Genomic DNA, 12064 nt, shown 5'->3' with positions numbered 1-12064 from the left:
TCCCCCCTGCAATGCAGGAATCTCAACTAAAGCAGCCATGACATATGGCCGTCCAACCTCTGCTTAAAAACCTCCAAGGAGAGAGAGCCCACAACTTCCGGAAGGAGACCGTTCCACTATCGAACACCAGAACTGTCAGAAAGTTCTTCCTGATGTTCAGTCGGAGTCACATTATATACCTTTTATCTTTTACATACACTCCACATTCATCACTTTCCAACTGAAATTCATTTCAAAGCAGCACACAATCGCAAAAGCAACCCAACTACAACGCTGGTAAAATTAAAGCATTAAAAATTATTTTTAATTTGTCATGAATAAAGGAAGTGTAAGCACTAATCGGTACATCGAAAGTAAATAAAATTCTGGACAAATAAAAAGTTTTTAATCTGGCACTAGGATCTGTCTGGGGGAGGGTGTTCCAAAGTGGGCCACTGTCACTGGGCTGGCCCTTTCTCCATTTGCCCCCTGCCTCGCCTCTGAAGGCATGCGGGGGGGGGCAGGTCAAATTGCAATATAATATATAAGTGCACTGCACTAGAGGTTTTTGGAACATCAGCACCTGTACTACTGTTTAGCAGAAGTCGAAGACCCTGAGACCCATCGGGTAAAAAGGCAGGGTATAAATAAATTAACAATCGTAATAATAATAATAGTTATTTGTTATGATTAGCCTAAGTTACACGGAAGAACTATGACTAGAAATCTTATTGGCAACAAGTAACACGTTATTATCTGACAATCTTCTTCAGATAAAGCAGACCTTGAGTTCTCCTTCATATTCAGTCAAGGAGTCAGGAAGTTGCTTCCCTGTGGTATGGACTCAAAAGGCCACACGAGCACTTTCTCATCTTCGCCAAATTGTTATTGGCCCAGAAGGATGCTCACCACAATGACATGAGGCTGCATCAGAGAGAAGCAGTTCTCGTGCTGCTCTTCGGGATATATTCTAAGTGATGCAGCTAGCACAGGTGCATCCTCGTCCAACAGAAAACCATTAAAATGTCCCAAAGGAATGGTATCACTAAAGCGTGTAAAGTGAAACATTATCGGGCATGGAAGCTATTAAAAACAAGGACTGCAATGAAAGCATGCCTAATGTAGCAGAGTGGCCAGGAGACTTGAGTCCCAGGTTAAGATCTGGGCACTTAATAGATGGCTTCAGGAAAACCAACATCCTTTAGCTTCAGCTGCCATCTAGAATGTTGGGTAGATTACCTGCCTCCTGTATGTGCTAAGAATTACTGAGATAATAATATATGTGAAGCACTTTTTACCCTCGAAAGCTGTATATAATTGTTAATTATGATGATAATTCCTTCAATAAAATTCAATGCTTACACTAAACAGTCGAGATACCAATGTGGTAAATAATGAATGGATGTTTGCTTTATACAAACTTTTTAACATCCGTAGGAAACTATTTGCTCAACCTCTGATTTTCTCTTAATTTAACCGGGTTGTGGTTCCCATTTCTCCAGCCCAGTATGGAAAATACGAGAAAGGACTTTGCAAAATTTAACCAGCTACACAAATCCAGAGCGGAGTCCCTAAGATAGTTGGTTGGTTGCTTGTACACCTCCTTCTGGCAACTCCTGGTGCCAAACGTATTGCTCTGCTTTTCTTTGGACCACGTCAGCAAGGCCAAGAGGGGAGTCTGGTAGTCTGGGCAGCCCAGAACCTCTATTTTCTTCTACATGTTCTCCCTTTCCCAGAAAAGATTCCTTAGTTTGGGAGTAGGCAGAAGTCAGTCCATGGTCCATCTATCAAACAGAATGCCTTGTCTGACTATAACATACTCAGACTCTTGTTGATCTTCTGAGACCCTTCTTCGCGAGCCTCCTTTGAGAGAGGTTTGGAGGCTGATGACAAGGGAGAAGGCCTTTTCTGTTGTGGTCCATACCCATCTACAGATTGCTTTCTGCAGCAACATTTGCCCTGCCCCAACATTGCCCAGCCCTGTTCAGGGAGGCTTTTAATGTTTAATAGATTACTGTGTTTTATTTTTCTGTTGGAAGCCACCCAGAGTGGCTGGGGAAACCCAGCCAGATGGGCGGGGTATAAATAAATTATTATTACATCATCATCATCCTTTGTCCTTTGTGTGTTTTTCTTCCCCCAGGCTTTCAACGGATTATGATAATCATTTTTTACTTCTGTTTCTGGTATATTTGTGTTTGGGGAGAGAGGGTATGGTTTTAATGTGTGTGTTTTGTGTAAGCTGCTTAGAGAAATTTTGTATTAGGGTACTATTAAATAAATTAATAATAGGGGACTCAGCTACATTCAGGCAACTATATCGTTATAACTATGTTATAAACATGTGACATCAGATGGCGTTGTAGAGTTTGATCCTTCGTCAATGTGATTTTCCATTATAGGTACAAGCTTTAGAATTCGTTTTCCTGTAACTTTTTTTAAAAAATGTGTGTAGATCCAGCCAGGGTCTATGGGTAGCTGAGAAACTTGCAAAGAATGTTTGACTGGATGGAGCCTTCTTATGCTCTTAAGCAAATTAAAGTGCATATGCAAGATCACTTAATGCTGATTAATTAAATGTTAAGACAATCCTGAGTATGCGCTTTGCAAATTAAACAATCCTGAGTCTCGCTTTGCAAATTAAACACACATTAGTGGATAATGAGGACTTCAGCAAATAGCTGTATCTCTATATACTGGTAGACCAACCATGAGTGACACCTCCATCTTAGTTTGACCTTTCATGAAAGTAGTTTACGTGAGATTGCTTGGTGTTGGGCTTCTGCTGCTACAGTAGGGAAACAGAAAAGAAAAAGAATCCAGCATTACCCTTCCCCTCACACTGACATGATAAAAAAAAATAACAAGAGGAAGGGGGAAATATAGGCTGCAGATATGATGCTCAAGCCAGCTTCTCCATTAACATTCCAGAAAGGAGAGATATTTCTGAAGCACTTCTGCAACATACAATTCTTTCCTTAAAAAGTGAAGTGGGCATGCAAAAGTTAAGGCAATTTGAGATTTCTTCCAGGAAAACTGCTATGATTTTGCAGCAAGAGAAATTCCATCATGAGCATCTATCAGACCAAAAAAGAAATTATTTGAGAGGATGAAAACAATAAACACACACAATAAGCTGTAGTAATATGGAACTATATGGATGGTTGGCAAAATAGTGACAGTAGTTGGGTCTAGGCAGCAGCTGTGACCTAGGAACTAGAAAACAGAAAGCAAACAGGGGCATCTTCACGCAGGCCAGCTAGTGTTGGTATAGATCTATGCACATTTTTGAGTTATACATAATTTGTAATCCTATAGAATGGATAAATTAAGCCAGAGTAATATGCAGAGCACAAAGTTAGTTACAGATGAACACATATACACTAATATTCATAGACAGACTGGACTGCTGTTAAATAACCACAGATTAAAAAGAACCAACAGGACATTCTACAGATGCCATCAGCTGTTTCACTCATTTCCTCAGACATATATTAAAACCACATTTTAACTGCTTTCCAATCTGTGAGTTTCAGCCTACTCAGTGAGAGAATTTTTCTATGCAACTTGGATCTTAATGCATTAATGTTTACAGTCTCTCTCTCTCTAGCACACTCAAGCATGATTTACCTGTCTATCAGCTGTGAAATGTTGCTGTTGTAGCTCATGATTCAAGACAGAAGATAAAACAGAAGGTCACAGTGATTCCAGGGGGGTCACCCAGAATGAAAATACTATTTTGGATCTGATTCAACTTATGTCTATATTTACAGTAAGAGTAATGATAACCATAAACCTGGAGAAAACCAACAGATCCAAAAACCGTTTCCTTAATAGATAGAGCATATGTATAGAATAGGCAAAGGCAAATATTTAAGAAATAATACACAAATGCACAATTTACTCTGGCACAACTTCCTTCATATTACAATTTTCCATTTTAATACTGTCTAGTTTATCCGTAGGATTTTGGGTTATGATTCTTGCATCATAGATCAAGACTATAACATCAACGAGATCCTGAGGGATCTTCATCCTTACAAAGTCCTCTGAAAACATAACCTTTGGTGACTTCTCAGTGTCAACTATGATTATTGGGATGAGTTGAAGTGGCACCCTAACAATGCCTGGAATGGTGTAATTTTTTTTAGCCTAGTAGTAAAGCTATAGCATGGACTGTACCCACCAGACTATAGGTAGAATGGAATCTGATAGCTTGTTTTTATATGACAAGCTATCAAAGGAACTATTTATGTCCAGAAATGTTTATGTCTGTGGTTTGTGAAAATTAAGCCTTTGACGCATTCTTTGCATTGCAGATATTGTGAGAGGCATAAGAGAAATCCTTGATTCATTTCACAAACTGCGACGGACTCTTTTGTGGCCTTCTTGGAATGTCAACCATTTAACCATTATTGTTATAAACATTCTGAAAATAAATTGCCATTACAAAATAATTGCTTCTACCCCAAAGACCCCCAGGCATGTGCAAGGGACTCCTCTTGCTGAACAGATGGCAGTTAATGGCATGCAGAATGGCACTCGTGTTTCTCTCAAATCCAGAGAATTGTCTTTCATTGGCTACAGAGTTAGGACGCTGCATTACAAAAAATGGTTTAGAATGAAATCTATGTCGCTCTGTAACATTTTTAACCAGCAGTTCTGTGATATTTGATATTGTATTCTGATTAAACCAGTAATACAGCTGCCACAGCCAACAGGAATCAAGGAAGATTATAGGAGCCGTAGTCACAGTTTCTGCACACAGTAATTTCTGATCCTACTTCGCTTGCTGGATTATAATCATACATGGAGGTTTTAGTGCAGGAGTGAATCTGAAGTTGAGAAATATTACCATGGTTAAGAAACCCCGAGAAAAACCCAAGTCACATTATTAGAAATATTAAACATCAATCTAAGAGATTTGGGGGTTTCTATCACTATACTAATCTAAAGTCTGAAGATAGTATAATTTATCTTCATGCTGTATAACAGTCCAGTGAACATAAATTTAAAATTACATGCACAGTTCCATGCACACCTTATTCTAAGAAAAGGATATTAAACCCTTCAGACTGATGGACAAGAAGAGCTCTGCAGAGGCCTTTACCCTGCTCTGACAGAGAATGATTATAGAACTAGAAAAAGTTGCCTCAGAGTATAATCAGAAGTATATTACAGAGGAATTACGATATTCAATAGGAAAATGTCAGAATGATTCTGTCTTCAGAAAATTTTTTTTATCAGACTGCACCTGGGAGTAAGCCACACTGAACACAATGGGACTTCTGAGTGAATTAGAACACCATGTCAAAGATGCATAAAATAGTAAAGGTAAAGGTACCCCTGACCATTAGGTCCAGTCACGGACGACTCTGGGGTTGCGGCGCTCATCTCGCTCTATTGGCCAAGGGAGCCGGCATTTGTCCGCAGACAGCTTCCGGGTCATGTGGCCAGCATGACTAAGCCGCTTCTGGCGAACCAGAGCAGCGCACGAAAATGCTGTTTACCTTCCCGCTGGAGCAGTACCTATTTATCTATTTGCACTTTGACGTGCTTTCGAACTACTAGGTGGGCAGGAGCTGGGACTAAACAACGGGAGCTCACCCCGTCGCGTGGATTCGAACCACCAACCTCCTGATCGGCAAGCCCTAAGCTCTGTGGTTTAGACCACAGCGCCACCCGTATGCAATAGTATATTGCGACAACCAAACAGTAGTAGTAGTATATTACTGTCGCAGACTGATAAAATTCAGCACAGAATTAAGGCTATGTTAAAACAGTTAAAATACTGCAGCAGTTAAAACAAGTACAAATAGTTGTATGTTCTTTTCCTCTCTAGAAGCCAGCAAAAAATTTTTTTCTTCTGATCTGCACTGTTATTAAGAAAAAGAATACCTGGAAATCCCCTCAGTGACATGGGAGTAAACATCCCTGAAGTACATCACTAGTACGGTAAGTTTGCAAGAAATTTTCCAGGAAAATTCATTAGTAGAGAGAGAATTAACCTCCCTCTAAACTTACTATAGAAGTTGTAGTGCAGAAGGACATGTTGAATAGATTTTATTCTCCTGCTCCAGACACATCCGTTTATTAACCAGGGTCTTATTAAAGCACATTAAAGCAATCAAGAGAAAATGCTCTCTTATACTTTGAAATGGTTAATGTCTATTGATACCACAACTGTGATGATTCCACAGTTTATAGGGATATTAAATAGTAATGGAGAACAAGATTTATTGGCTTCACTTCTTAGATAGTGGAAATCCAAATTTACTAACCTTTGGACCACAGTAAGTTGGGCCTTCTTTAACCCATAATTGTCCAAAACCTCAAGAGAAAAACCTAGACTAAAATCTTCTCCATCTCTCTCAACCAATGGCTAACTAAAGAGTCTGAGAACAACAGGGAGAGAGAACTACCATAAGATGCTAACAAATGTAAATATAGTTACCATTGGAGAAATAGCTGCCTTTCCCACACAAGGAGGTAACTCCAGTAACTTCCTAAGGAAAACAGACTGAACCCTTTCTACTTGGGAATTAAACCTCAAGATACAAATGAGGATGCCATAAGGAAGCTTCCAAGAGAAAATCAAACTGTTAAGAGTGAGGTGATAACTCCGATCTAGGTTTCCTGATGAACCACTGAGGGGCTTCCCAATTGAAACTGGGATTGTTTAGATTCAGGAGACTTCTGTGGGGCACCAATATTTGCAAAATGTGAAACTGTACCAAAAACGATGGCTAAAAAGGTGTCAGTTGGCTTCATTAAAACACATTAGTATTACGTGTCTTTATGGAACACAGATAATGTCTAAACTTAGCTGAGGGATTACCTATGTGTGTTTTTTTAATCTCATACAGATTCAAGAGAGTACGTACAAAATCCCACACGCAAATTAGCCCTGAATCATTTCCCTAAAGGAATCAGCACAGCATGCCGTAATGTTTCTTTAGGAGCTATTACAGGCAAATGTGTCAGTGACTCACAAATTATGGGTCAAGCAAAGTTTTCTGAGCCATTTCTTTTAGTGCATGCTGTGCAACATGCTTGGGCCCCTAAGCCCTTTTCATTTTATTTTATTTTTATTAAGTATCCTTAAAGAACCTTCACAAGTTAAAAAAAAAAGACATCTGAAGAGTTAGCGTGCCAGAGCATCTTTGTGTCAGGAAAGCACAATTTCTGTAAGCCACAGTGAATAAACTGAAAACATGGTAAGTACTCGGTTGCGCTAGTAAATGTAAACTGAATATAGCGACAAAATAAAATTAAAGTCTTAACATTTTTAGCATAAAAAGGAAATAGAGCAGTAATACATGTACCACTGAAATGAATTAAACTATGTCTGCTTCTGTGTCACCAGGGTTCTAGCAACACAATCAGTTTAGCTGAAAATAACTGAATTCCAGCTGAGGGTGGAATTACAGGTCTTTGTTTACTGCATGTAGAATTTTGTTTGGTTGTTTTTCAGACAGCTGTAAACACTTGCTTATTGTTCTGGTTTTTAGACTTCTATAGTGTTTGGTAACTGGATCAAGTTGTATATGTATGTATATATGTATGTAATATCTGCATAAACAAGTATAGCTATGTAGGCATCAGTTCAACTTTCTTGGGGATTTCTACATCATAGATATAGATTTTGATCCCATAGGTTTGTGGATTCTGATTTTCAGTTGCATAAAAGAAAAAAATGGAATTTTCTAAACTTCAGATTTATTGCAAGAGGCAAAACAGAAGTTGAGGTAAGCTGAAAGCGAGTTGGCAACTCCCGGCAAGATCAGGAGCTCCAGCCTCAACCTATTTTTCTTCTTGAGAGAAGTAATTGCGTATGGATGGTCTTCTTAATTTCAATCAGGTTAACAGTATTAGAAACAGTCAATCTGCTATACAGAGAAATAATTTCAACATCAATTATGGAAGCAACGATTCATTCAGTTAGAAAATAGATCTATAAACTTATGTTAGACAGTGGCAAATAGAAGAACTATACTGCAATACCATATGTTCTTATTTTTGAGGCTGTTTGGACAGGTTTTCTTCAGAATAAATTTAATTATCCATGTGGATTATACACTATTTAAAATCCATGTGGACTTTGCCTTCATGAGGAAACAAGCATAAGCCTTTAAAAGTTTTTCTCCCTTATTTGGTATTTGAAAGCAAACTGCTCAGTGCATAGTGGAGCTATGTGCTAGAAAATATCCAGAGGTTAATTTAATTATTCCTGAAACCTTAAAGATCTTTTCATCTGGGGTGCTTAGTCTTAAGGCTGTATCAAGTAATGCTAAATGAAATATTCCCTAAATCACAGCTGGCTAACTTTTTTTTTTTTTGCTTTAGGGTGTATATCAGTAATTGTTGCCAAAACTGGGTGTGACTACACCACACACATTCATGCACTCTAACATGCATGCACACGCATCCACATGCATGTACACACACACACACACACACACACACACACACATGCAGGTACACAACTTCTGTCCTTGGCTGACCCACCATATCTCTGCACCTCCATCAGGTCACTGTATCTACTGTTATTCTATTTGCTGCTGCCATGAAAACTTCAGGGCTAGATCAGGCCCCTGAAAGCGGGGGTTGCCCCCTCTGTTCTAAATGGACAGAAATTATAGTAGCACCAAAATTCATCATGCGAAAGGCTGGACTAGATCCAGCAGGCGAAGTAGGATCAGAATGCCAAGCCGGAATTAAGATTGCCGGAAGAAATATCAACAACCTCAGGTATGCAGATGACACAACCTTGATGGCAGAAAGCGAGGAGGAATTAAAGAACCTTTTAAGGAGGGTGAAAGAGGAGAGCGCAAATTATGGTCTGGTGACAGCAGTCACGAAATTAAAAGACGCCTGCTTCTTGGGAGAAAAGCCATGACAAACCTAGACAGCATCTTAAAAAGCAGAGACATCACCTTGTCTACAAAGGTCCGTATAGTTAAAGCTATGGTTTTCCCAGCAGTGATGTATGGAAGTGAGAGCTGGACCATAAAGAAGGCTGATTGCCGAAGAATTGATGCTTTTGAATTATGGTGCTGGAGGAGACTCTTGAGAGTCCCATGGACTGCAAGAAGATCAAACCTATCCATTCTGAAGGAAATCAGCCCTGAGTGCTCACTGGAAGGACAGATCCTGAAGCTGAGGCTCCAATACTTTGGCCACCTCATGAGAAGACTCCCTGGAAGAGCCCCTGATGTTGGGAAAGATTGAGGGCACTAGGAGAAGGGGACGACAGAGGACGAGATGGTTGGACAGTGTTCTTGAAGCTACGAACATGAGTTTGACCAAACTGCGGGAGGCAGTGGAAGACAGGAGTGCCTGGCATGCTATGGTCCATAGGGTCATGAAGAGTCGGACATGACTAAACGACTAAACAACAACAACAACAATATTAAACAATTACACTGGATCAGAACGATTTCCCTAGTTATTCTTGTCTTTATTCACTGCACAGTTTGGTTCTGGGCTGAGTGCATTAGCCCGATCACTGATTGTTTGCTACTGTAAGTCATTTTCAGTACCTGATCTTGAGATTTCTTTTTCTTCTTCTTCTTGCCCCAGCATCCCGAACTTTCTGCATCTTTTCCATTGCCATCGCCACAAAGCAAGCCATCTAGTTCATCGGTCCCCATTTGCTGTCCCTGAGATGTTTCTGCAGCGAGTCTGTATGAGAGGTTCCTTAAAATGCACACACAGTTTTCAACGGTCTAAAAAGGAAGATAAAAATAATTATTTTAGGATTCTCATATTCAACAGAAAGGTTTTCAGTCTTGAACATTCTTTTTGGTATAAAATTGTTCCTGCTGGGTACTCCCCAGACTAGCAAACTACCATTTGTAAACCTATGAAAAACCTGAAAGGAAGGTTCTTAAAATGGCCAGTTCCAATGTCTACAATGGTGTTGGGGCAGCTGCACATCAGAGAAGGTCAGGTGCTAGCCTGCTTTTGACAGTTTTCATGTTCGTACATAGGTGCTTCCAAACTGAAAATCACCTTAATTAAGCATGTAAGAAGTTGCAAAGCCTTTTTTTTTATTGAGGGAATGGAGTTTTAGTCAATAGTTAGCAGTATCAAACAAATTTCAGAGAAAATCCATTGTGAAAGGGGTTAGAATTAAAGTTAGGTAAAGGTAAAGGGACCCCTGACCATTAGGTCCAGTCGTGACCAACTCTGGGGTTGCGGCGCTCATCTCACGTTATTGGGTGAGGGAGTCGGCATACAGCTTCCAGCTCATGTGGCCAGCATGACAAAGCCGCTTCTGGCAAACCAGAGCAGCACATGGAAACGCCGTTTACCTTCCCGCTGAAGTATTTATCTACTTGCACTTTGACGTGCTTTCGAATTGCTAGGTTGGCCGGAGCTGGGTCCGAGCAACAGGAGCTCACCCCGTCGTGGGGGTTTGAACCGCCAACCTTCTGATCGGCAAGCCCTAGGCTCTGTGGTTTAATCCACAGTGCCACCCGTGTCCCAGAATTAAGGTTAAAATGTGATAAATCGGATGTATGTATGTAAACTGGATTTTTTTCCCATTTACACACAGAGGGGAAAGGCTATTTATGTTATAGTCTTATGTGTATATCTTGCATAAACCCCACAGGGATTGATAATGGGGAGGAAAACCCAGGAAATAAAATGTATTTTAGAGAGTTGTCCATTCTTTAAGCTGCTTATTCAAACTGTCTAAGCTACCAGACTTTTCCTCTTTTTAAGTAGCGAAATTATTACACATGTCATTTGGTCCGTCTCAGACTAATGGAAATATCATATACAGTAGCGCAATGAAGAATCTCAGCTTTTGCTCTTTTGCATGGAAATAATGCTGAAATTTAGGATACCAAAGTGTTGGGTTGGTTTTTTTTGCTTTTAAATAGAGTTACTTTTCATTTGAGAACTAATTCTGTTTGATTTTGAAATGGTTCAGCCTTCTTGACATTTTGCCATTAGAATTGTAGCTAGCGGGTGGAGAGTTGTGACAGTGAACGGGCCTGCTGCTCATGTGGTCTCAACCCTTGCTTCCTTCACCGTAAGATAAATAAAATAATTCTTCATGAGACCCATGGTTCCCTGAATAGGGGATTTCTCTGACCATCTATCATGAAACCCAATGGAGGCCTTTCCCCCCTTCTGTCCTGTATCCTATCCCTTCCGAATGTCTAGTTGTCATTTCCCCTCCTCTCCAGCACATTATCAATATATCTCATTCCTCTGGTTCTTTCCTTACTACATTCAAACCTGCCAGTGACTTAAATATTTTGAAAATAAATAAATAAATAAATAGAGCTCCTGATGGCTTCTTGCTTCCACTTGCCTTGACTTTCTCTCATCTAACTCTCTTCTTTTGGTCCTTTCCATACCACCTCTATGTGGATGATACCTAGATCATCATGGTTTATGACGCCATGGATGAGCACAGTAGGTGCATCCTCCTCCTCCTCCGTAACTCCCCACTTCCTGCTGCACTCGGTTTTATGTGTGGAGATCTTGGCTGCAACCAGGAAATTCTGGTTTAATGTTGGTTAATAAGCTAGACCTGTGTGCTGAAGCTGGTGCTTGATGGGAGGGAGGGAGGACTGAGGGAGGCATGTGCAGCTATAGGACTCATACAGGACTTCATAAGCCATAAAGCTGTTTGAGAAAGGTCCACGTGTGTCCAGTGTATGTACAATGGTTCTTAGATGTCTGCGATAATATTAGCTTTAGAGGAGGAAGTAGATGGCACTATCAATGCACATCCTGCTTCACAGGAATAAGTTAGTTCGCAACAGTAGTACCACGTTTCAGTATGTCAGCTGCAGCCCCATTTTCTGAGCTGTTCTTTTTTAAACAAAAACAAAACATAAACTGTATTTTGAAGCAATAGATGCTGATTATCAGGCCCTGGTATTACCTTTTGGCCTGAATATAAGCCTCACTTTTTAAAAGTGCGGCTTAAATTCATGGCCTTACAAAAACTGGCTTTTACGATATCACCGCTGAAACAGACATATGGTAAAACAGAACGGGCATGAGTGCCTGCGTAATTTTAAGGGAGCGGCTTATATTTGGGTATTGTCTCCCCCCCCCC

The 12064-nt window shown here is 40.1% G+C and overlaps 1 protein-coding gene across 6 annotated transcripts in view; it reads right to left on the bottom strand.

Moving 5' to 3' along the window:
• Window positions 1-12064, bottom strand: part of CTNND2 (catenin delta 2) — a 236816-nt gene that overhangs the window by 61436 nt on the left and 163316 nt on the right. For all 6 annotated transcript variants that reach the window (XM_060278053.1, XM_060278051.1, XM_060278050.1 and 3 more), the window contains one exon: window positions 9522-9707. In XM_060278053.1, the coding sequence (XP_060134036.1) occupies window positions 9522-9707 (186 nt within the window). The remainder of the gene's footprint in view (window positions 1-9521; window positions 9708-12064) is intronic.

This window comes from Zootoca vivipara, chromosome 8 (assembly GCF_963506605.1).
Source record: "Zootoca vivipara chromosome 8, rZooViv1.1, whole genome shotgun sequence".
Taxonomy (NCBI): Eukaryota; Metazoa; Chordata; class Lepidosauria; order Squamata; family Lacertidae; genus Zootoca; species Zootoca vivipara.
Note: the sequence above shows the minus strand (reverse complement) of the source record. Positions and strands in the feature narration are given on the sequence as shown.